At 41.6% G+C, this 26,617-nt stretch overlaps 1 protein-coding gene across 9 annotated transcripts in view; it reads left to right on the forward strand.

Moving 5' to 3' along the window:
* Positions 1-26,617, forward strand: part of RASAL2 (RAS protein activator like 2) — a 179,952-nt gene that overhangs the window by 99,583 nt on the left and 53,752 nt on the right. Inside the window, exon 1 of one of the 9 annotated variants that reach the window (XM_082053685.1) lies at positions 5,313-5,636. The exons of 7 other annotated variants lie outside the window; for them this stretch is intronic. In XM_082053685.1, the coding sequence (XP_081909811.1) occupies positions 5,624-5,636 (13 nt within the window). In that variant the 5' untranslated portion in view covers positions 5,313-5,623. Of the gene's footprint in view, positions 1-5,312; positions 5,637-5,695; positions 5,715-26,617 lie in introns of those variants that run through there. One more of the 9 variants, XM_082053686.1, reaches the window with a different exon arrangement.

The raw sequence follows: 26,617 nt of genomic DNA on the forward strand, positions 1-26,617 counted from the left end.
TATAAGTAGAGCATGTTGTGCAATGTAGTAATTGCTGAGAACTGGTAGCTCTTGGGCCATCTGGGGCAGATTTGTTGACCGTGTTCTAACCAAATGTCAGTTTATTATGAAGGAAGCTATCATTTTCCGTAGTTTTCTCAACAACAACAGTAAAAAGTTATGTATTAAATTCTTCAGAGAAATCTACCTTAAATCATGCATGAACTTACTGTGGATTGTTAAATTTTGTAGCTTCTCCTTTATAGTTGTTTGTTCTTGTGGCAAAAAGTAATTACACTTCAGCCAACCATGTATACTTGCCTTTTTGCCTTCAGTAACAACCGGCTTAACACTCAAGGGAAAATTAACCTTCCTTCCTACAGCCTGAATTTCCACATCTGAAGTCTTGTCTAGAGTTAATTTGAACTATTGAACAAAATTTTGGAATGTTGATGTCATTGTATCTGGTTCAGACTTCGGTATTAGTTACAGAATTAGGTGCTGATCAGTTTATTGCTTTAGCATAAATGGATATTGCCAATGCAAATGTCTTTGAAATTGGATTAAGTGCATCTAGTTTGAAGTTTGTATGAAATTAAATATACAAAATTCTCTGCAGTGTGCACACTCTTGTCTCCCCGCTTTACCACCCTCATTGGTGCCAGTTCTGTCACGCGTGTGGCAGGTGAATCAATTTGAATTCACGCAGCAAAATCCTGTTCGCATATGTGTTTTGTTGATGGGTTGGCTTTGAGTCTGATGTGGTGGATGTTCCCAAGAACCCTGCGGCCATGTGGTGACTCCAGCACAAAGGAGATGGTGGGAACGCGTTGCTTAAGGACGGTAGGAGAACCGAGTTGATTCCACTTCTGTGCTTATTCCTGGTATTAACAGCAGCCTGGAGTTATAGCGGCGTGGGTGCAATGCGAAGCTGCTCTCTCTGAGCTTTGAGTGCACTTATAGTAAGAGCGGAGCCAAGGCGGCAGGGATCTGAACAAGGGCTGCGCGAGGTTTTTAGAGGAGCTTGTGTTACTGCCCACTTCTGCCACCGCTGAAGTCTGTGCTCTCACATTTTTACAGCTGCTCTTACTGGAACTACTCCTGGTATGTCTTTGTGCGTTGATTAGGGCTCAGGCTTCAATTTGGAAAACTATTTCATTAGGGTTGCACATTTTTCTGTCCTCGGCACAGCCTTCGGTTCCCTATCTCGTGCTAGCTATGCATTGTGTTGCAAATTCACCCACTTCTGTAGCATCCGTGTGGTTTTGTAATCTTTTTAGAGTCCAACCTTCAAAACACTAAAAGTACACGCACAATATTTGCTGGACAAGCCTGTACAGTGGGAAAAACATGGAGTCCTTCTGGGGGACCATTCAAGCCATGCTTCCAGCAACTTTAAATAATAGATTTGTTTTAAGTAAGTGCACTATGCTGAGTAGTAATACCATCACATTTTTTTTAATTTTAAAGAAATTTGGGACTGTCACTTCTGTGGGTATTTTTCCTTTGGTTTTATGTTTTTTCTAGAAGATTTGAACCAGTCTTGTCTTCTCTTCTACCTCCCCCTGTCCTCAGTGTACTTTCTCCAAGTGAATATGCACAAGCAGGATTGGCTGGTACTGTGCTATAATAGTCAGTGACCTGCCCTGTATTTTATCTCTAGAATGCTGAAAACCTGTGAATCCTTGTAGTTTAGTTTTGGCATTATGGATTGATGTTGTGCCTTCTGGCAGGTTTCCATCTGTGCCTCTGAACTGAAACATCTCTGAAGGTATTTGCCGAAAGGCTTTTGTATGTCTGCATAAAACATGCTAAAGAACTTTTTGTCATTGCTGCCCTAGGATCCAAAGTTTGGGGGATTTTCTTTCTTATAATCAGCTGTGGTTGAGGATGGCAGAACTTGCTAAGAAAGCTATAATGGGGCAAGAAATCCATTGTCAGTTATATATTGAGCTTTTCCATGCAGAACCTCAGGAGATTTGTTTTCCATCAGGCTGTAATATACTTATATCTTCAAAATGGTCTATGACCATGAACTAATTAATCTCCACAATGCCTCTGGGACGTAGACAAGTAGAGTTGTTAAAAAATAAATAAAAGAAGCAGAGTTTTGGGTATTTCCTGTGCCATCTTGTGATATTTACACTTCAGTGGGGCAGCGACACACCTCCTGTGGGTGTACTACTTTTTATCGATGCATAAATAAAAAGGTTCATAATGTATGAAGTGGCTTAGGTATTAAATTAGACTTATTCAAGCATGTACTGGATATTTTACTAACCTGCTACCCCTTTTGTAAGTGATCACTCACATAACACAAGGGGAGGAAAGAATTATAGCCGTGATTTTTATCTGCAAAAACAGACAAAAACGTTGCGGCAGCACAGCAGAGAGATAATTTACTTTAAAGAAAAATAATAAAGCCACAGAGGAAAAGTGGGCTATTGAACTCTGCTGGAGTTCATCAGAAACTCCTCTAACAGGCACCTCCTTGTCGCAAGCAAATCCCCAATTCCCAAAAGAAGCCTTGGAGATGGAAAGGACTATACATTCTAGCAGTGATTAGTGTCCATTAAGATTCAACTCGGTGTCCAGTAAAGTGCTTTTGGCTACAAGCTAATAATTATTGATGCATATTTGAGACTGATTTGTATTGTGCATTACCCAGTGAAGAACTGAAGGGTTTTTCTGCCTTTTTAAAAATCTTAGGTGGAACTGCAAGTATTTCCTTGACTAGCAACCTCTTTTTTGGAGCGAGTTGGTTATAGTTTAGGTGAGAATCTGGCCATGGAAAACTCCAGGAGTTCCTCACCTGTGGTCTTTTCCCGATAGAACACTAGCAGGGAGGTCCAGAGCAGTGGTCACCAACCTGGCTGACACAATGATCCCAGCGTTGTGGAAATAACAAGTGCTTTGCTTTGGCGGTCAACTTGGTGACCCTTGGGCTGCAGGTGATGTTGGAGATGGCTGGAAAACCCTAATGGAGCCTCCAGAGGTTGGTCGCTTTGAATCATCATTGGACTAGCGCTCTGCTCTTGGGTCGGCAGTGTGTGAAAGGTGGTAAATAAACCCTCCTGCCCAGGAGCAAACAAGAAGGATTTGAGAAATGGGGTTTTTCTTGGATTTTAGAGACTCCGAATTTTGGAAGAGGTGTTTTTAAAATAACGTTGGAGGAACAAAACACAAAACACCACCTTGCCCCGCTCCTTTTTCAAACTTCAGGCCGTTGTTTCCAACCGGCTGGAACCGGCACAGGGCAGACATGGCCTCTCCTCACAGGCCTCCCTCTCTTCCTCATACACTGTTTCTCCCTAAATTTTCAGCAGCTTGAATCAGACAGCATTTCAGAAATACTTTTTTTTGAGGTCGGTACAGCAAGTTTTAGGGTTGATGAAAAAATATATATCAAGACTGAGCCTTCCCAAGTCACTAAAAATGCTTTATTCGAAAGAAACGGGCAGATTACGGCCTTGTTGCAGAGCTGGATCCAAAATTTTAACTCTTCTGTTTGAACCTGATTTAAAATGCTACAAAATAAAAAAGCAAAACATGGAAGCAAAAAACAGAAAGGTAACAAGAACTTTAAAAAAAAATAAATAAAGGGGACAAGAGAAAAGCCAGGATTTGCCCATAAAAGTGTTAGAGCTCTTTGAGGAGACATACAGACTAACATCCCAGTCCTCACTTTTTCCAGCTTTTCTGTTGTGCCCTGTGGTATATACATGAATTGTCTGATGTTGTTCCACCCTCCAGAGAGATGCTTTTCTGTGAAATGAAGGGTTCTGTATAATTACCACAGTATTTGGGGTTTCTTTTTTGTGGATCGGGGCGGTGTGAGAGAGGAGATTGCAATCGCTTATGAGCCATTACCGCTTTTTTGCAGAATCTGGCTCAGCTGAGATCATGAGACCGTTTTGCCCTACTGTTCCCGGTAATTAGGCATTTCTAAGCAGCAGGTCAAACCAATTTGTTTTGAGGGACTGTTTATTTTGTTCCACTGCTATTAGTGACAAGGTTGGGGTGGGGGGGGGGGTCTGTTTTTTTGGGCTACTGTTCTGTCCCAGTGCTAATCTTGGTGCAAGATCCCTGGGTGTAGTTTAGCGATTGGCTTTGGAGAGGGCGAGGGAGCAATTATAATTTTCTATTATTTATTTTGCAGTCAGTATTGTTTAAGCACGCATTCAAGAAGTTTTTTTCCCAAGGGCCACGCTGTGCTTTTCACGCAGATTTCTCACGTGAAGCCTTGGCAGGGGGTAGGGTGACCAAAGCTACGGTTTCTTCCAGGGAAAATGCTGTGAGGGTGTGCGAGGTTGTTGCTGAAGACAATGTACAGCAGCTTGTCTTAAGTAATCCAGCAAGGAAAAAACAGAGATGGAAATTAGAGGAAAAAAAGGGCTGAATCAGAGAATATTGTGTGCAAACAAGTGCAAAATGAGAGCAAAATAGGTAAGTCGAACCCCCCTGCACACACGCTCTTTCAGGGCCTGCAGAAGGGAGGGGAGGCTTGCAGCCTCCTCACTCTTCACAAGCAATTTTAGCCTGTTTAGCAACAGGCTGAACAGCTTTGCATTCCTCTTGTGTGTGTGCTTGTCTGCTCTGCTCCTCGCTGGCAGGTGGGATCTGCTGGGAATCAAACCGTGGACTTTTCAACTGATCCGACTTGACACGCTATTCGCAGCAGGGGCATTAGAATGTATAAGGGACGTTATGCTGGCAGCAGCAACCAAACAGTGTAGGTTTTTGCTTCTCTGCCTTGAAGAACAGATTTTGTCTTTTTATTTTAAAGCAATGCCATAGCTGGAAGTTCAGCTCTCAGCACTTCTGAAATAAAAAAGAACAGACCTCAGGAAAAGGCTTTTGGTATCAGACTTCACCATTTCACTTTCAAAGCCATAGATCTTAGATTGAATTTAAAAAAATAAAAACAAAGGCAGTGGCAGGAAACAAATTGGGGGGGGGGGGGGGTAAAGTTCATTGTTTAAGTGACTCTCCAGGGCTTTTTTGGTTCTGTGTATTTCCTAAGCTGTAGAAACATTTGAAGGGGGGAAATACCATCAAATAAAGGACAGTTTTATCAGACATGTTCAGACGCAGCTCCTTGTTCAGCTGACAAAACCATGTTTTCATCTTGACTGGCTTCTTGTAGTCCGGACAGTGATACCAGCCTCTTAAGTTTCACTGTAGCTGATTTTAGACTTGGCATCAGCTGCTTGAAATCCCTGAATTTTCTCAGCATCAGACATGTTTTTGCTTCACCGGAGTCTCCTCCTGCCCACACCCCCGTCTCCACTCCACCCTGAGTGCTTGTGCTGGCTTTCAGCTCCCCCACCCTCTCCTGGGACAGGAAAAAATGAAGCGTCTGCCCGTCCCGGGTAGATTATGTCGCTGTTTGCAGGCAGGACGGCGTTGCAGCCCATACGCCAAGAGGGAAAGCGAGCGACCGAAGGGCGGCTATTGTTCAACTGGAGCCAAGGAGCTGAATAGAGAGTCTTGCGCTTGACGGGTTCAGCTCTGGCTTTTCTGCATTCCAAAGCGTCGGAGGCTGAGAAAACAAGAGCACGGGAGAGAAGCGTGCAGAGGCTCGGCTGGCTTTGTGGTTGGCATGGTGGTGCGACCATGGTAGAGGTTTTAGGATTACCGCAGAATGCAGTTCACAGGTGAGAGAGATCCCTCCTGACACGGGCCGTGCACACAGGGACTGTCTTGCTGCGGTGTCTCCAGTGAGGAGGGATCAGGTAGGAGGCACATAGGTATTTAGCTGGAGATTTAAAGTGACTAGACATAAAGCAACTAGAAACCTTAAGGTTTTTTTTCCTTGTTGCATGTATGTATTAACTCTTCTTTTCCATTTTATATGCAGGTTTTTAAAGTGATATTTACAGAGATTTAATGTGATGAATGGAAAAGCAGATTATTGGTACTTTTCTGCTCACTACTACAGACATTAAATGTTAGCATTCAAACATCGTGTAGATACAAAGATGAGTAACAAGTTTTTGTAATGGCTTTCAAAGTTAAAAATCTAGTGTATTGCTACTTAAATCATTAGGTTTACTTTTCTCCCTCTCCCTGAAAGCCTTTACTTACCTAACATAAATCAGTACATTTTTATATGACATTGGATTTCTGGATAAGGCCAGACATCATTCTTCAAGGGCACACGGTGGGGATATTTTCCAGTGTTTACTTGTGGCTGGCATTGCGTGATGTTTTCAGCATATGATATCGCCAACCTTGCTTCCTGTCCTCCAGCAAGTGATGGTAAATCAAAGCAGTTCACGAGATCCTACAGGTTGCTCGTAAAAACAAGAGGGCTTGTTTTCTTTTCAATATTAAGGACATCGCCTTAGTAATGCTGCTTGCTTTTCCAGCAGCTTTTGTCTTAAAATATGTTGTTAAGTGATAGCAAGCTGGAAAGCATTTAAATTTTGTGGCTTTTGATATAGTTACACGTTTTTCAGTAGCTGCAAAAGCAATAAATGTTGTCTAAGGAAACTGGGAATGAAAACTCCCAAGTTAGAAGTTTTCTACCTTGGAAACAGCCATTAATAGATACTGATTATGAAGTCCTTCTTAGTAATTTTCCTCCTCATCTGTACACTGAGGAGAATACTAATTTGCTAACTTGGAGAGACTGTTTTTGTTAGCCTGGACCAATGAGGTTGTGCTGCAGCTGCTTTTGAATTACATGATCAGAAAATGAAAACATTCTGTCTTAGATTTTTGGACAAACGTGTTTCAAAAACAATCGAACTTTTGGCAAACTAATCAGAAAAGCTCATGGCAACGCAATCCCAGTCCCTTCCAAGTTTCATTAGGTGATTTTGGGGTGGTTACCAGGAGGTACCCTTTAGAATTTCCTGTCTCTTTTGGGGGCTCTTTCATACGATTAACATGTTAATAGGGTAGTGAATTAAAAATACAATGCTGGGGAGTTCTGGAAGGCAGACTTGAGCAGCAGCTTACATTCCTGCAAGTTCTTCATGTTGTGCCTGGCTTTATCTGATACTCATGGGTGCTCTTGCTCTTCCGCTCTCTCAAAATCTTTGGTGAGGGGGGAAATGATGTAATTGTAATGAATACTTGGGGTGACTTCTGTCAGAAAGATCTGTCATGGCTCTTTAAAGCTCATGGGAACAAATCAGCTTCACTTGTGTATAAGCAGGAAGAAGGGGCTTTCTAGTATATTGAGGCTGGAGCTGCTCTTTGCCAGTTTCTGATATCTGGGAAGAAGCATTGCACCAGCTGTGGAATATTGGAAGTCCGAGAATTATGTGATGCAGCAAAATACAGGGCATGGATGGCTTTTGTAAGTGGCTTGTTGGCATCAAGAGACAGATTAATTTTCCAGCCTGTAGAGGTACGTACCTTTTCAGAGCTTTAATTCTCCACAAAGGGAATACTTCCTTTTATCTACATTTCTTGGCTAATTGGCATCAGAGAGCACAAATGATTTTTAGGAGAGGTAATAATGGTGGGATTTGAAACTGGGCCAATGGCAGAAGGGAAATGTAATGATCCCCTTCCATTTAATTTTTCTATGTATATGGGTGACTGCTTCTAGTAAGGGAGAGGGAAATCTGTAGGGGAAGTCAGCAAGCAAATGTTGCGACTACAGTCAGCGCTTTACAGTTTCAACAGCATCATCTCCACGTGTTAAATGGTCAATAGACTTCAACTACGTGTCTTACAGATTTAATGGGAAATGGTGCCAAAATCATCGTGGTAAACATAACTGCAAAAACTGGGTTGCGGAGTCAGGCCATAGCTGGTTATCTGAGCAGATGATGGTGAATCTGCAGAGAGTTTCCTTCCATAGCTGCTCCTTCATCAGTGGATCTGCTGTGATGACACACGACATTGCATTTACGTTCTCGTGCACCTTCAGCACGAGAGAAGTGCCAGAGAAGTGCAACAGCTCCGCTGTTGCTTAGAATAGGCCTTCAAAAGTGGTGCCAACTACAACCATTCAAAAATGCAAGTCTGCCTTAGAAAAGAGGAGATTGAATTTTTTAAAATCTTTTTTTAAGTTCATTTTCCTGCTTGTTTTGATCCTTTTTGGAATAGGCTTCAGTCAGATTTTCAAGCTCAGAGGCATTCAAACTGCGAAAGCCAGGTCCTTTTGCTAGAATAGAGGCTGTAATTGTCTCCACATGTATTTGATTCCAGGGGTAATGGCTACAGGAAAAATGCCAAATGTGCAAAATACAGCGTAATTCTAATGCCAGCTTCCACAACATTCCTGCTCTTAAAGCCCTGTCTTGGTATGTCCTAAGGTCACTCTAAAATGTCAGCTCTATTTTCCAGGTTAACTCTCACCACAGTGTCCAAGAAGAATCTTTTAAGATATTGTGTCAGTCAGAAATTAAGCCCGTGTCCACAAGATGGAGGGCTTGGTATGTCCTTGCAAAAATTCCGTGAACTATACAGTGTCTTACCTTGCTGCATTTCCTTGCTTCACTGCTAAATTTGGTCCCTAATTTGGAAACAGATTAAAAAAAACTTTCCGTGTGCTGCCTTTCTTGTCCCGATCTCTAGTGTTTTGGAAAGGCCTTGGGCTTTGGCAGTTGCCTTATTTTGCTGCTTACCTAGAGATTAACATAATATTCCTATAAACACAGGTGGAACTGAGTTGTAAGAGGGAGGGAGACCACATGATTCATAGGCAGGGGTAGGAAATCATATTGCTGGTCATAACCACTTATTCTCCAGAATGCTCTTGCCTTTCTGCTGCATACCTGGTAAGTGCAAGCTGCATGCTTTTGGGCTTCTAGACACCAAGAGGTTTTTGTTGGTGGTCTTCTGTCTCGTTATCTGGTATTAGGAGTGCAGGTTATTGTGAATTAGTTTCTTTTTTGTTGTTGTTGAGTCTGTGCCAATTAAGGAGAGTCCAACTCCCACCTGATGATGTTGGTAAAGCTGCGGTTTCTTGATATATAAAGGGAACAAGCAGTGACCTCAGGGTGGAGTGAAGGTCCCTGTCGGCACAGCACCCTCAACCCTGCTCTGCAAGAATCACCGGTATCGAGTTTGTGCTGAAAACAAGCAAGTTGAACTCGTGGGAGTGCTACGTGGAGCTGTCATCTTGTACTGAACCATGTAGGAAGAGGGTAAATAAAGCTGAAGTTGATGGGATGGTGGTGCAATTCCTACATGATCTGACCACAAGCTTAGAAAGCCATGTGGTCAGTAAAATATCAAATACTGATCATGTTGAATCACTTCCCAAAATACTTTGAAGCCATCTGTGTGGGCCTCATGCATTCTGATGGCACCAGAATGTTGCAGACTAGATGATGAAGACATTTAGTTCTCTCTCATCTGAAACTGTTTTTCTCAAAATTGTAGGTCTCTGTTGTCTATGTGATCATGTCTAGTCACAGAAGGCAAAAAACAACCCCAAACCAACCACCACCCAAACCCCAGGCCTCACTCAGTTGTTCTTTCATTTGTTTGCTGTCGGAGATGTCATCCCACTAACTGAAGTCTAAATAAGAAAAGTCATTCCTGGCTGTTTCCCGTCTCTGGTTGAGTGTATATGCCCAAGGAAAACCGGGAGGTCCAAAAGTACTAGTTGAGACCAACATGAATGATGGTGGTATGCCAACAAAACTGCCTTAATCAATTATTTTCACTTGCAGTTTTTTTCTGAATTTGGGCAAAATTCAGCACTTAGGAAGACATGAGTTGTGCAAACTATGTGGCCTACAGGGTGACCAGGGAAAATTGTTCTCCTTTTCCATGCCTAACTGCAGCATGCTTGGGAAGTGCTTTGCTGTCCCAGTAGCAACTTGGAGGACAGTTTAGTGCAAGGTGTCCCCTTTCCCCAAAAACCTGCCTGCTGGTTTTCTCTTTCTGATAGTTCGTAGCATGTCAGCATCTTGAAGTGCAAAGGATCGAGCAATTGAGTCCTCGAGGATGGTAATAACCTGTCCGATTGCCAACCCCTTGTACTGTACCTGTCCCTATCAGTTACGTCACAAACACTGGGAAGAATTGTTTAGAAGGTACTTTTCCCATGATGTTCCAATATAATTTCTGATAAATCTGTCATATGTTAAGTGCTTCTCTTCTCTGTCTTTCTAATAAAGCTCTTTTATAGTGATTGAGAAGAGATAAAATCCAAAGGGCCTTTAAGATTGTCTAAAAAATAGCGGTCGTACTGTGCCTGAACTGCCCAAGCAAGACTTGTGCCTTTAGAGACAAGGCAGGATAGGAGTCGATATTTGCTTTTTCACTATTTTCCTTCCAGTAGCTGTACAGAAACAGTGCTGTTTCTTGTTACCTTTAGCCTTGGTCAAGTTTAAGCTGTACTTCCATTTGAAGTTTACATTTTTTGGAAACACTTGTTCAGAAAAACAGTGATGCTGGTATCACTTGAGACACTGGTGATTTCAGTCCTTGCGGTATCGAGGATCAAAAACTCACTTCCCTTTCCCCTTTCTACTACTTTAAAAAGGTGGAAGAGCTCTTGGATTTCTGGGCTGGATCTTCAGGTGTGTGAAGCAGGTGGTATAACTGGGCTCAGTGGGTAGGGGTCAGACCCTGAATGTTGATATTTTTTGTGTTCTTCATCCATTCTTGCAGATTTGGCGCCTTTTCGGGCTTCTTAATTTTTCTTTCAGTCTTAGCATTAAAGTAACATTTCTAATGCTGCGTAACTTTAGAATTAACGTATTTCTAGCAAAGATGCTAGCTCAGAAATCCTTTTTTTAAATTGAAGTGCTTGTGTTTCAGTTCATTTCAAGCTGTCACGTTCACATCACTGAGCAAGGGCTTCCATATTGATCTTTGTGCTTGGCAAATCTGGGAAAGTGTGGGGTTTGTTTTGTTTTTGGACCTCCCCGTTTGCAGGACATGTTCAATCTGCTCTTTGTTTTGAACACCCAATGTTTTTGGTTGGATGGAAAGAATATAGAAGGTATTCTTCATGAACACATTCTTGGGAAAAAAGTCATCGCATGAATAGCAGCATCGGAAATGAAGTAGTCTTTATGTACTGCTTGTTAAATATATAGCTGGGCGTATTCATACTTTAATACAAGATGTCTGTTTACATGAGGCATGTGGCTCACAGTTTGGAAAGGCGCTCCAGAGTAGATGACTCTGTAAATAATGTCTTGACTCTAATTTGGAATTAAATTAGCTTAATGTTTTTAGAGTAGTCATTAATAGGTACTTTCAAACTACCATACTCTAGCAGCATAACTTAGCTGAATCCCTCGGCTATGCTGAGGATACCTGAAGTTGGACTGAGTACAAAAATGTAATTAAGTTGGTGTGGAAATGGGGAAAAGAAGCCATAATTGCTTCATCAGTGAAGTTCTGAATATCCAGCAGCTCTCCCCAGCAGAAATACTTGTGTCAGACCTCTTGGTGCTCCTGGTTAGGTCACTCTTTTGTAATGCTAGTGAAGTGTTTTTCCATTACAACAATAACAGGACAGTTTGACCTGTAGTAGTAAAACTATTGCTAGTTCTTCTCATTTCTGGAACTGGCTTACTTAATGTTAACGTGCCTAAGAACCAAAATCACAGTAATTTACCTATTCTTCAATTACAGTAATTTTTTTAAAGATCATTTAATTGCATCTTTCTTGCTGTACATGAGCAGCATGATGGTTCCTTCTGCTCTTACCTCCTTGGCCTCGAGGTAAAGCCAAGTTTCTTGCCTTGTGCAACACGGGACATTCTCTGTGGTGTGGGTGCGGGTCCGTGTCTCGCTTACGCTGTTGATCTTCAGCTGATGGTTTGACTCCCAGTCTTCCCGCACTCCTCAAGCACCTCTTAACACATCCCAGAGGTAAAAAGTATAGGGCTGTATAGTCTTAGACGCAACACAAGTTCATTTTGTGGGCAGGTGCAGTGAGCAGCCTGGAGGATTCCTCTACAGTCTTGCATCAGTTTTGCCAGGAAAACACAATAGTGAGATCTAGAGAGAGAACTGGGGCAGACATCCTTCTAAAAAAAAAGAAGTCACCTTATTTACATTGGTTTGAACATTCAGGAGGAAAATATTATGGAAAAATTGATGATGTGTTTTAGAAATAGTTTAAACTTCAGCTCCTTAGCAAAGAGCTTCATAGGCTTCTAACAGCTTTTTTTCTTAACCTGAAAAGCATGTCTGTAATTCTGAGATATTGTGTATACTCTAATTGTTTAAATGCACCAAGGAAACACAATGTAATGGGAGATCTCTTAAGGCATAGTAGCTTGCTATTGTGGACAAGATTTTGAAGCATTAATTAGATTCATATAGGCAGTTAGATGTATCTTCATATTGCAAGGGAAGTTTAAGCCAACTTCTGTGCTGGTAAGTGGTGTTCTTTGTGTTCAAGTAAACTAATTTAAATGAACTTTGTCTGAGAGGACCATGACTAGACTTACGCGTTTAGCCTTTTTTTTAAGTGTTTGTGGTAGGTTTCTGTAAAGATGAAGTGATTTTGCTAGGGAGGCTCAGTGGGCACAGAGGAGTGTTATAAAGGCTGAACCCTTCGGGTTTAGTTTAAGTTTTCATTTCATTTGCTGACCTGTTTGTCTCCAATGCCCTGTCAAAACTAAACGTGAAAATAGCTCCCTGACATTATTTTAAATGTCACCTGTAGAAGGGAGCTCTTGCCTGTGTTATTATATACTGGAGAACTTCAAGGTTTGTTGTTTTTCTCACCTTCATTTTGATCCTTTCTGTCCCTATTTAACTTTACAGGTTGTCAGCAGGCGCAGCTTTCGCTGCCCCTGGATCCCTCGCTGCTCCGGCAATTGTTGTTTAGGAAATTCTTTGCTCTGCCTCCCTGTGAATAACCAGTAGGTTCATGTCTCTGATCCCAGCGGGGTTTGGAAGGATAGTGATGTTCACTCTGGAAAGCCAGGGGAACTGTTACCCTGGTGAAAGATAATATTGCGTCAGTGCTGTGGCATGTCGAGGTTGTCATCTTCAGCTGGATGAGAGCTGCTGAGAGTGAGTGCGAGAGATCACGGACTGTGCAAAAATCACTTCATTAAGCAATCTGAAAGGATAAAATACTAGATGATAATGTGTACGTGTGGGCTGGTACTTCATCAGCGTGGTTTCACTTTCCACAACAGAATGGACTGGCTTAAAGAGAGACCTGAGTGTCCATCAATTATTTTTCCTCATAAAAAGGGCCTTCTGTGTACTTTGTTGTGCTCCAACAGCACTATCCACAGCTTCTCCTATCTGACATAAAGCTGCTATTGATTTACATTGCAATAGAATTATTCTGTTTAGCTGCTCAGAGCCTGTTTGTAGGATTGTATCACTGGTTTTGCTTATGTAGCTTAAGCCAAGAAGTTGTTCATGTCACAAAATAACTGTGAATCCTTTCACCAGGATTCCATAATACACGAGTTACTCGGCCTTGTCCATCCAGATACTCTTGAACGAGATTATAGTGTGGTTAGAAGGCTGTTATATTGTAATAGCACTCCTCAAAGCAAAATGACTTTCAGTATAGATAGGCATTTAAAATGATTTAATGTAGGAAACTGAGCCTTTTCCATATAGAATTGACATTTTTAGGTGTCTGGAAAACTTATTTTCGAGCTAGCTTGCTTGTTCTGTGCTGTGATGTTGAATAGAATTGGAAAGTTATTAATGGCTTGGCATTTTTGTGGGGCAAAATGACTCAAATAACTTTCTCTATTTCCTAATGGACAAGTGTAGAGGCAGGTAGTGTTGTCTGGTATATATATGACATACATCCAGGAGTTGGAGAAGCGGATGTTTATTGTTTCTTGTGGATTAACTAGTGCTGCAACCTCAGCAAGCTGTTTCTCATGTCTTTGTGAAAAAATCTGCCCTCTCCCTACCCACTGTTCTGAAGGGAGCATTTCATTTTTTGAGTGCGCAAGTATTCTGTCTTTATTTGCTCCTAAATTAACTGTAAAACATTTAAATAAGAATGGCTTGGGTGTACAATGTCTAATGTATGTTGCTGTGAAGACACCATCTCCTGACTATAGCAATATCCATCAATCAGTCCGTCAGTCTCTCCCTAGTGCAAGTAAGATCCATTTTTCCTGTTCTTCTAAGTGCCTCATGCAGAGAACATTAATATGTTATGATTTATAATATTACCCCGACTTTGTGCTTACAAAGCATCTGCATCAGAAGGCATCTGGGCTCTATTATTTGCATATATTATGAATTATCATTTACTGAAACTCCTGTAGAAAAATCTGAGCACTCATGCCTCTGTGTAGTTTGACTTATCAAGAGTGCTGATTTTTAAATCCACAGGATGGCAAAGCTGCTTAGCTTCATAGGCTTAAAAAATCAGAACTGTAGGAAGGTGACATTTCTGACAACAGCAGAAAGGAGCAGAAGCTCATTCGCTGATGTTAATGGAAAGAATTACCTGTTGGGGATGTATACAAGTTGAAAATTATTAGTTTATATAAGAGGTTCCAAACCATAAGGGCTTGGTTTAATTTTCAACCTTGTGGACTCATCTCCTTTTGGAACTCAGGGGTGAAAGAGATGAACCCCAACACTTGGAAGGAGTTTTCTCCTGCTTTCCCCTGCTGTGCTCTGTCACCACTGGTGCTAATTTGGGCAAACAGCACCTTCTCAAGGCAGACATCAGCTACTTCTTACTCCTGGTTTGGGTTGGGGTTTTTTTGTGACTACTTTGCTGATCTCTCCCATCGTTCTATATCTGTCTGCTACAGGATATTTTCACATTTTGCACACTTCCGCTCTGGTCAGTAGAGCAATTTGTATCCCTATTTGCATTGGTTCAACAAGTTGTTTTTTTTTCCCACTGTAGGTAGGTCTCACAGCATGAAAATAAGTTAGTTATGTTTTGAATATTCCTCTCACGCTTATTCGCAGCTTATCTCAAAAAACGGTTGTCCTGGAAAATTTGGGCAAGACTTTTTGAAAGCTTTTGGTAAGCTCTAAAGCACAAGACCTGCTTTAAGATGGAGAAAGGCAAATTTAAGCAGATGTTCAGAGTGTTTCTTCTGCCGGTGGCAGAAGACCAGCACTACATCCTTCCTGCAGCTGCGGAACACGTTTAGTCTCTGGTTTTCTTGCAGAGCAAAACATTTTAAAGTTAAAATCAATGCTATGGAGAAGTTTAAAGATGTTTTTGAAGTGATTGTTTGAAACTAGGTATTCAGAGGATGTAAACAGAGAGGAATTTTCTGATACCAGGGTATAATAATGAAGAATATCAAAGCATAGATATGTCAACTGGTGCCCAGTGGTTGGGAGATAAGGCTGGATAAATTAATTATTGGAACTAAGGAGCAAATATCTGAGCACGAGTGGAGTTAACCATTGGAACAGCTTACTGAGGGAACAGACTGGCTCTTTCTGTCTTGTCTGTTTATGATCAGATGTCCTTTTTTGCTGGAAGACGTGTCTTTATCCAACTAGAAATAATGCAATGAATAGGTGAGAGTCACTGGGTGATATTCTAAAGGTGCTTCAAGTCAGGTTAGGGGATTGTAATCATTAATTCTACTCTAAAATTTGATGGATTTGCTGTTTCTAAATGTCAGTGGTTCTTCTACATCTATCTATCTATCTATCGCTTAAAATTTCCTGGATTTCTAATGTTGGTGTGTTCGTGATTTAATTTCATACAAGAACTTTTCAATTGATGCTTTTGTTCTGAGGCGTATCTCCACCTTCCGACAGACCATTGCTCCTGCACCATATTGTGTCCTCTTAAAATACATAAATACTCCCCTACTATTTATCTCCTTTTTATGCATTTTTTTTCCCCTCTGCGTGTTGCCCCAGGAATGTTAATGTGCAGGAGAGGTCTGCATATGAAACACTTCAATGCCCTTTCAGTTCCTGGTTACATCCTCCTGGCTGAAGTCTTTGGCAGCTCTGACTTCATTTTTCACAAAATTTGTAATGTTCCCATATTTTAAAATACTCCAGTAAACCAGTTTCATATTTGATATGTGATATACTTCCCCTGTTATCACAAGCATTGAAAAGGATGAATAAAGCTAAATTATGATATGAGATGAGGCAGCTAGGGAGGAAAACAGCATCTGCACTCCTAGAAAGGATGCAAAATGGGTAAGCATTCATGGGAAATCAATACTCCTAACTTTGTTTTCTCTAGGGCCTATTATTTATGGAGCTGATAGTTAATATTGCAAATTAAACCAGTTTTTAATGGAAGGACAGGCAGGTGGTTGTTGGGCACAGTGTTTGTTTCACAGAAAACTAAAAGGAAGGAGGTGGAAATTTTGTTCCATATTTGCCAACCAGATAGAAGAAAATAGCGATCTAATCCTCTCTAATTTTTTCTTAAATTCCATTCTCATTGCAAGTAGATTTACGTCATCAGTTTGTAGAGTCTTAAAGAAGAATCTACTTGTACAAGTTGGACAAAATGTGATCCTCCTACACACAGAGTAAGATTTGTTGGAAAAGCTCATTTTGTCAAAAAAAAAAACCAAACTATTTTTTGTGTAGATGTGAAATGTATCCGATGCCTTTCTATTGTTGGGTTTTATATAATGTAGGAGCTGTTTCTGGTTTGTTTTATTTTTAATCCATCTGTTCATACTGGGGGTGGAAACACGTACTTTTTGAGTGTGACCAGGACTGCCCATGCTGCTGTGGTGCCTCCTCACTCCTGAACCGTCTGCCCCGTGTTTCCTCAGTAACTGTGAATTCCGTATCACATCTGCCCTGCTTGGCAGGTGTTTTATGAAAAAATCTGCCCTGCACAAACAATACTTGCTACAGTTTGTCTCAGTAATCGGAATTTTCTTCCCTGCTGGGACCTGATAGTTGGTTTATTTCTTCATTTGTTGGTTGGTATCTAATTCTTCGCTTTGCTGATCGAATGGCTTTTTGTTGTTGCTGGTTTGGCCTGGGTTTTAGTCAGTGGTCAGCAAGCGTCCCGGTTTGTAATAGGGACTGGCAACTGTATAAATTATTTAAAATAAAGACAGGTTCAGAAAATGGTGAACAAAAGGCGGCTGTCTCTTTAAAGAGTGCAGTTTGATCAGAGCATCAGCTCCATCCCCTGAGGACAAAGGCAATTTTGATTTGTGGGGCCCAGGAGTCCCTCACTTACCAGGATTCGTCTCAGCTCGTGCGTGTGTAAACCTGCAAAATGCTCTTTTGTGTGGAATAAATCATATGCTATAAATCCTGCACAATTAAATGTGACCCTTCATAAAGTCCCAATGACAAGTCCTCATTGCAAAGCTGCGCAGAGCAAGCTCGCTGTCTAGACAGAGCAGAATTATTTCCCATTTATCTTTCCTGTTGTTGTTGTCGTTAAATAAATAACCGACCGTTAGCCTTGATGACTTCTTTGAACCCCCAGGAACGCTGCTCTCCCTCCTTACCTCTTTCTCATCTACCCTCTTGCAGTGGAGGCTGAAGCCCAGCGGGGCTGCGACCGCTGCTTCGCGCCGAGGAAGAGGAGCAGCTCCCTGCTCCCTCGCTAATGTTGCTGTTGGCAGTCGGGAGCAGATTCCATTATTGCCGATCAATGCCGCCGCCATGCAGGAGGAGGGGAGAGGGAGGGGTGGGAGCTTCCTATTCACAGATTGATCAACCTGCCATTGCATGAACAAATTCACTGTAAGAAAGGCTGGGATGCTGTTATAATAGCTGGAGCAGGAAGGGGCTTGTAAACAGGGGAATGCAGGCTCTTCAGTAATGGTGAGGGTGTTTAAATTGCCTTGAAACCTGCTATTTTTTTTTTCAGCATAAAGCATTATACCTGAGCCTTCAAACAAATCCAACACTGTAAGGAATGATAGGATATATTACACTTAGCTGATGAGCTGTTGTGCTGACTTATTTGAGCTTCTTCTTCGGCACTGAGACCTACTTCTTCTTTTTATTTAAACTGATCCTGTCCTAACCTGCTACCTCTTTTGGATTTGAAAAGCTCGGTTTCCCCCGCTCCCCTTTTTTTGCCTGCTCTCTTGTTTCTGCTTGGACTGCAACCTGACACAAAGGGACAAGAAGTACAGATCCCCCTTACCGCTCCCACCCATGCCTGCTTGGTCAGAATGGGCTGCCAGGTGTGGGGTTGAGAGAACAGGGCAGGATCACGCTCTCCTGTTGGCAGTGTAGACAATAACTGGAGTACTGGAATCCCAAGAGCATCAGCTTCTCCCCACCCTTCCTACCCTGCTTCGTTCACTTACTGTGTTCTGTATGGAAAAGTTTTCTGGCTGGAGAATGAGTCTTCTTTCTCCTGGTGATGTGGCCGAGTGGCTGGATAGCAGCACAGAAGATGAGAAAAGCCTTCTCTCGTTTCTTGGTACGGTAGGGTGCTAACTATTTTTTTAATACTACTTTACTGGGAAGCCTTTACTACTTTCACTGGTGCTTAATTTCTTCAGTCCTTCAGTTACCTGACCTTATTTCTTTTTAAAAGCTTTTAAGTGGTATGCAATTGTTAATTAAACTTGGTTACAATCTGTTTGAAAGAGTTGCAAACAAGCTGGGCAGAGTTCAAGTTATAAATGGGCATGTGCCATACAGAAAATAGTTTCTGAACTAAATGTTACTTACTGGTCTTGTTTTTCTTCTCTGTGCCGTTTGACCAGCTGATCACTGCGTTCAGTTTGCTTCCACTCCTTTCTGTCAGCTTGTCTACAACTTCACTTTCTCAGCTGTGTGACGGTTGTGAGATAAATCAGAGGAGACTGCTGAAAATTGTTATTAAGAGGAATGTTTAGATGCATTTAGAATAAAAACGTCAGCCAAGGGATCAGATACTTCCCTGGAAGGAAGCACAATCGAACAACGCTGTGCTTTGTTTCTGGATACTTACACATTAGTTTAAGGGCATTCAGGTAGAAAATGGAAACTATTCTTTTATTTATAGTCCAGTGTAAATACTAGTAAGAGGTTGAAAATGTTTTAAACAGAATTCACACATAGAAGCTGGTTATTGTTTTGTCTTTCCCTTAGAGCTGTTGCCATGTCAAACTGTTGTTATTTGGTTTTGTTCTTTCAATTCCATCTCCACACAAATCATTCCATCTCTCTCCTTAATGGTTTCTGTTGTTCTCAGGATGCAGCTTTTCTTTCTATTTTGATAATTTCTAGGTACTGAGTTGCTCAGACGGGCTGCTTGATATGTTTGCCCCTTTTCCATTCTATGGATTATTTAAAATAATGTTTGTTATAATATCTGCTATAATATATATATTTTTTTTCCCCTCAAAATACAGTACTCACCATTATGGCTCTTTGTCTGCCAGTCAAGCAGGTGCCAGCCAATCCAGATGTTATTTTTCCTCAGTTTTGTTGTCCTCCATCCAGACCATGGGCAGGTACCTGGTGTGTCTGTGCTCTTTTTGGTAGAGTTTCCACTGGTCTCTCTATTGTAAGCAGTTTTCTTACTTAGCAGGTCCAGAACAGCACAGAATGTGGGAGGAAAGAACGGGACTCCCGCAGAGCCTATTTTGATTTGCTGTGTGCTGTGGCCTTCTTTGGGAACGTCACAATAGGTGTGAACGGGGACAGGAGTGTGCATGGGCTGGGCGCTGGTGCTGCTCAAGAATCTGCCGTTTCTCCCCCTTACACATATGCCTGCATCCACATTTTGTTCCACACCAGGAGATCCTCTCCTCAATCTCACCGCAGACACACCAGGAAGTTTATTCAGCCTGGAGTCTGAAGGGTGTCACAAACCTGAGCTATTTCAGGGAGCATTTTTTGCCTCCAAGTACGTATTTTTATTTGAATTATCTTTTTTTTTTTTTCTTGAAGAGCTACCAATTCCTAAACAGCGTCTTAACTCTGGAGCCATTTTTAGGGTTCAGTGGCATCCCTTAGATATCTACAGCACATTGGGATTTTTTCTTTTTGTTGCTCAAGGGCAGAATCCTGCCATAGTGAGCAAGAGGTGCTGGAGCTCAGAGCAGCCCCTTGGCCTATGGAGTGGAATGACAAGAGCTGTTGAGCTTTGGTGCCTCCAAGAGCTACTCACTTGTGAGAATATCCCAATATCCAGAGCAAACATTGGCTTTTTCGAGAACGCCTCGATTCACAGCCCTTTCACGGAGAGCAAAAAGATGGGGTTTGAAAGCCGTGGCTCAAGGCTGTTGTTTAATAATGAGGATAATAAATATTGATATCATGCTAATGCGTGTCTAAGTCATAAGCCTCTAAACAAATTACATTGCGGGACCAAGTTATCATGCATCAGCTGATCTGCACTAATTGTCTGTGTGCAATCTCTCTGCAGCAAACACAAGGTAATTTGAATTAGCAGGGGCAGTCCAAGATCATTAGGAACTAACGAGGACATCAGCATCTCCAGGTTATGTGCAGTAGCTCCTCGTGTCTGCTTTTGTGTTGGCACAGTTGTCCAGGCAATTTGTATTGCTGTGCGTGTAGAGTCAACCATTAAGGGAGATTTTAGAGGCTGATGCATGAGGAAGTTAAAAAGGGGCAACTATTCCAAATTTTGTATGGCCACGCACATCGTGCAGAGGATATGTTGAATGGTTTGGGGACGTGCATCTGTTTTCATTTCTGACTCATGTTTGCAGAGCTGGAGGATTCGTTCCTCTACCTCAAAGTGAATGCATCAGTCTAATAGTAGCTGATGTACTCACTAAATGCCACGTGTAGTTTCCTTAGAACATTCTGCAAAAAGAAATAATGAGATTTGGTACTTGGAAGCCAAAATTATTATCTTCTACGATATTCTTGCCCTTTTTTCCAGCCTCCTCTTTGTATTCATCTGCTTTGCATTTTAGGTCTTGTCTTTCAGACTGCAAAGTCCTTTAGGAATCAATAACTTAAATGGCTTTTAAGTGACTTAAACTGTCATTTAGGTTGTTTGCTGTGCACCTTCTGAACTGGGCGCTAATTCAATTAAACTTTTTTTATATGCCAGCACAATGCAAGTGTCTAACACCGATGGAATTACTTGACTGTAAAATAAAGATCTTTTCTATTTACCTGGAGCATCTTGCAAGACTTGTCTTATGGACTCAGTCCCTGGTAAAGCACAGTATCATCTTCTAAAATCCCTGCTAATGGACTGGGAGGTTTTTGATCATGACTGGTATCCAGCTGTTGTTTGATGCTGGAGTTCTATAGGCAGTGAGCTCTGCAGAGTTTCCTTTGTATTTTCCTTTCCAGGTTTGGTAGCCTTTGTGCACTTGAGCATACTGTGACTTGGTTGTCTTCTCTCTGATGTATCTTCTTGTGGCTTTTCCACCCCTGCCTAGTTGTGTTGATAAATGTGGAAAAGCTATCACTGCAAATTTAATTTTTCTCCTTTAAGTTATATGATGTAGAATTTGCATAATGTATTTTAGTCAGAACACAAACTTGGACTTCAGGACTTAAAACAGATCAGGGGTTTTGTGTTTGCTTTTACCCTGAGCTTCTTACATAGGCATTTAATTAAATTTTTATGACAGTCTGTGAATTGGGCCCAAGTCTGAATTCTCCACAAGTGAGCAAAATGAGAGAATGCTTCCTCCAAGACACAACATTAACATTTGTATTTATTTTTATATGAGGATTCCTATTTCATTAGCTAATACTCATATAAAAGATGCTTTTCAGCCATTTCTTATACTTTTTCCTTCGTATATATCTCCTAATGCTTTCTATCTTTCTGCTATTTATTACTGACTCTAATTTAGTCAGCTGGTCTCTATTTTCATCAGGGAGAAGAAACCATAAGTAAATACTGACTGCACCCAACAAGTTCTCTTTCTCATTAGCGCTATCACATGAGCGCTCTGAAACAACCCTAAAGAGACAATGAGACAAAAATAGTCTCTGCTGTCTTAGCGAGCTGTGAATGCCTTGATGTTAATGTATATGCTGTACTGATATATCATAAACTGCCCTGGAGCATGTTGAATTTTTGTACTTGTTGAAATGCTCATTTATTTTTAAAAAGGCTCTAAAAATGAATTAAATACTCCCTTCTTAATAGACTCAGCACTGTAGTTTATTTAGAATGAAAGTATTTGAATTAGTAGCCCAGCTGAATTTTCTCTCTTGATTGAACATTCACTCATGCATATAAAACAGTATTTTTAAAATTAAATATATATGTGTATGTTGGGGGGTTGTGTTTTTTAATATATGCATATAGGAGGAGACCAAACAATCACGGTCAAACAGCACCTTTGTTATTTATTCCTCATGGTAGGTGATCAGTGACTTGCAATGGAGATAGTTAATAAAAATGTAGCGGAGGGGAAAGGCAGCATCTCTGTTTTGGTTTGTTTTCTTGCTCTGCAAGCTTAAAGATTTAGTGTTCTGTCTTTGTAAAGAAACAAGCTCTGTAGTTCCTGTTGTCTGTGAAACAAATATTGAATCTCAGTCTCTGTAGTAAACCACTCAAATGGTGGTTGCATCTATGACTAAAATCTGCAAAAACTACCTGCCAACAGCAAGGGCTCCAACTCTTCCAAGCGTAGATTTGAGCCCATTATTTCCTAAGTGTGTTTGAAAAAGAAATCCTCAGCCACAAGAAGTCAAGTGCTGCAGGTTTTTATTCTGTATTGCTTTTGTAGTTAATCCGTTAGACTAATTGCCCTTTTGACAGAGTAGAAAGCAGTACTGAAGGAGCCCTTGAAATCCTTCCATCCTTCCTAGTCCAGTGCCACATCCCCAGTAGAGTCTCTTCTGCCCGTCCTCCTTGAGATACACTCATCTATCCCGTTCTTACAAATCTTCAATAACAAAGACTTTTTTTTTCCAAAAACCGTCCTCAAGATATTATTCTATAGCATATCTGGGAATAATTTTTTAAGTATAAGTTTATTTTAAAACCAAATAATGACTCAGAGGCCCATAAAGGTGAACTTTATTAATTTGCATTATTTTCTTAATGTACTTATTCCCTCCTGCTTCCCGTGTAGGGTCTATCACACTCGAATAGAACCTTCTTTCCAGTTAAGACTGTGAACAATTTGGGGCAGAAATGGTGCCTGTTCTGTTCCAGCCGTGCCGCATCCTGGTATGAGGCCTTGAGGCATTGCCAGATTTGAAATGTAAAATAACCTGTCCGGGGAGATGAATTTCTAAAATGGCATAGCTAAAAGGTAAATATTTAAATTCTTTGTCCACTGTGGTAACCATTACTGCATGAGTGCTACCACATTTAAAACAACAAATTTTGCTTAGAAACTAAAAATAAAGAGGCATAATATGTGCAGCTTATTGATCCTTCCTTCAGCCAGGAGGGTAATTGCAGGATTGTTTGATTGTTCAGCTAATGATCTGACCAGTAGCAATTACCATTTTCTCATGGTGAGTGCCACGGTAGCTACGTAAAGGGGGTGGAAATATCTGGGTGGGGTTCGGTTTTGTTTCAGCTGGGTACATTTTAATACAAGTGCACCTGCGAGGCAGTTGTTGGGAGCGCTCGGTTCTGGAGAGGTAATGGGTGGGTTTGAACTGTATTTTTCGAATACCTGTAATTAAACTGGATGTGAGAGGGGGAAGCAATTGATTCTTTTTATGAATCATATCCTCTGTCCCCTCTGGTCGCAGACCAAGGTGCCATCATATCAGGATGTGTGCAGACAAAACAAAGGAAGGTCCCAGTCCCTGGAATCTGATTCTATCTTTCTTTTACTTTCCTAACCAGTAGATAATATACACCAGAAATCTGCCCACTTCCTAGGAAAGGCAACACAAAGATACCAACTATGTTTGGAGAACGAATTTGAGGATGGATTTTTTGTTGTGGTTGGTTGGTGGGTGGTGGTGGTGTTGTTGAACAGACTCTGTGTCTTGGAAAAGAAACATTAATTATTTTTTTCAGTAGCACAGTGTTTTCCAGTGGATGGTAAATGTAGCCTTTCACAAATCCAAATCTTTCTTGCGCATCAGAGTGAAGGGTGTTGTAGCAGATAATAGGTCAGCGCTAAGCCACCTGTTATTATGAACTGCTGAAAGTCGCAACTGATAAAACCGTGATTTTGATTGATTATTGTGGCTTTTGATTGATTTATTATTGCGAACTGTTAAAAGTCACAATGGATAAAAGCCTGGTGTGCAGAAAGTGACCACGCTGAGAACTGTATCACAGAAATATAGGACCTGCCAGCCCAGAGCAAGTGATCTGATCTATTGTTTGCTGTGACAGACACGAATGCCAACCATTATGAGTAACAACAGAGCAGAGCTGTGCTTGCCAGGGTGCTCTTACCTCCTTTTTGCATCTCCAGGTAGGTCTTTGGGACCACCTTAGAGTCACCTGCTGGACTCCATGAGCAGGAACTCGTATCTGGAGATGTTCTTGCCAGTCCCAGGAGGACACAAGCCCTGGGTGGAAGGTGCCGCAGTCTTGACGTGAGTCCCACTGAGACCGTGCAGGAGTTCCACTGCATTTCCTTTTGCAAAAAATCACAGACATCCCTGTAATCTTTGTTTCTGTGACCTTATTTGCAATTTCAGTAACCTAATTCCTTTCACTCTAACCCCTGAGGAGGTTTCTTTGTTCCTGAGTGTTCTTCCTGCCCTTCTCCAATCCTTTTCTAATTCACAAAAATGGAGATAGAGTAGCAAGCCCTGTCCTACAAAGCTGGAAGGTTTGTTGAATCTCCACTTCTCCCACCCTGAAAAAAAACTCACAGCTCTTCACAGTCCAATACAAATTCCCACAACAGCAAGGTTTCAATTTCAAGTGGCGAGAGCACCCAGCATTAGGAAATGAAGACTGAGTCCAAGAGCCACATCCTGACCGGAGGTCATTGAGGCTACGACGGTTGCCTTTAAAGGAGTAGTAAGTGTCTCCTGTGTTACACAAACCTGCCTTCTGGCCAACAGAACAAGCTTTGGTGTTGCAGAGGGTAGAGAGTGGCGCAATGTGAAGATGTGAGAAGAGACCAACCCTCATTGTATCCTTGGGCAGGTCCCTCTTCAGAGGCATCCACCATTGCTGCGTAATTGGCTCAGCTGCTTTGCCACTGTTTCTATGTAGTGTGTAAACATTTATTTGCATAAATATTTATTAACGAAAATATTACTGCATATCACCGATATATGAGGTGAGAAATTAAAAGTGTCCCATAAGGATGTTTACAACTCATTTGTCTGATAGATATTTTAAGGTTGAAAAGGGGAAGATTTGTCTACCTTTTTTCTTCCCAGAAATTGCTAGTGCATGAAAAGGGTTTCAGATTGTTTATCCATAGAAACAAGGTGATTTATCTGTAGTCTTGGTCCCTGAGAGTGAGCAGTGCAGAAAGCAGTTGTAATTTAATACTAAGCTGACGAGAGGTGCATTGATTTTTCCAGCAGGTGAAGATTATGCAAGAGTAGCCTCTGGCATTACTGGTGGAACAGGGGAAGGAACTATCTAATTTTTTTGCCTGGTGGTGACAGGATAGGTTTTTGTTGTTTTTTGTTTTTCTTTTTACACAACTCAGCAAAAATACTGTTCTACGGGCATTGTGGCAGGTTGCTTTACATATGATTTCCAGTTAACATATCTCGACAATTTTGCTGTATCTAGGTCTTATTTTTCTGAGGACTATGCTGGTTTTTTGCTCTTGTTTTTTGGAAGAAGAAGAGAGGGAAAGGTAGTTTTATTTTTAACTCGTTGCAGGCACCTTGTGAATATTTCATTTTCCCTTCCCCGTTCTGTGATGGTCTGAGAACAGAAGAAACTTGTTTTACCGATGGAATCTCAAGTGTTTTATTTGGAAAGAACTTGAATTGCCGCGGGGTGGATGTGGGGGGAAGAGGGAAGGCAAGGAGAACCAGGCACGGTCCGTGTCATAGCTTTTCAACTCCATTTGGCTTGAAGTTAAACTTTTTCCTAAACTGACCCTCCTGCAGAACCTATTGTTGAAAATAGTGGGGAGTTCAGGCTCCTGTTTTCATTTATGACTCAGCAAAGTTAACAGAGTGTGTTAAATTACCGAAGCAGCTTTGATGTGATTTCCCGTGTGTGAGAAGTGGAGAAAGCCAAACCTATTGCATTACACATTACTATCTGATGTAAAATAAAAGGTGCTCGCTTTAGTCCCCAATTCCAAGTGCATATATCGCTCCCCTTTGCTTTCATTACATTTACAGCAAGAACAGCAGAAGCAATCATTTAAACCCTACGTAACACAGCTCTCTTTGGGAAAGCAGTACTTACGGGTGCTGCCGAAAAGTTTCCCTTCTTAGAGGCGAGTGGAGGAGGCTGGCAGTGTAAACCTTCCGATAAAACTAGCAACCTCTGCAAAGGCTCCCGAGACGGTGCGACTGACCGTTCTTCAAAACCCTTGGTCTAGCGCTGGCCCTGCTCCAAACGCTTTGTTCTCTAAAGGTGCCCTGACAGCGACTTACCCTCCAGCGCTGGAACAGGCGATGCCTCCTCAGCTGTAAGAGAAAGTGCCCGATGCCGCTCGTCACCCAAAGGAGAAATGTCCCCGAAAGCGGTATTGCTCGATCGCAGTTATTACCGGCTTTGACAGACTGTGATTTGCCTGGTCAGGGCTTGTGCATCGTCCTCACGGTCTCAGCGAGCAGCTGTGCCCTCCCCGTTTTCCAGTGGTACCTACACTGTGTGTTAGACTTTGTTTGCCCAGTTTAGGAGGCTGTTCTCCCTCTTAGCAGTTCCTTCCCCATCGATGGTTATGAGCAGATTGAGAGGCTGAGCATTACCGTTCTGTTTTTTTAAAAGATAAAT

Source organism: Streptopelia decaocto (genome assembly GCF_964273445.1).
Source record: "Streptopelia decaocto genome assembly, chromosome: 5".
NCBI classification, from domain to species: Eukaryota; Metazoa; Chordata; class Aves; order Columbiformes; family Columbidae; genus Streptopelia; species Streptopelia decaocto.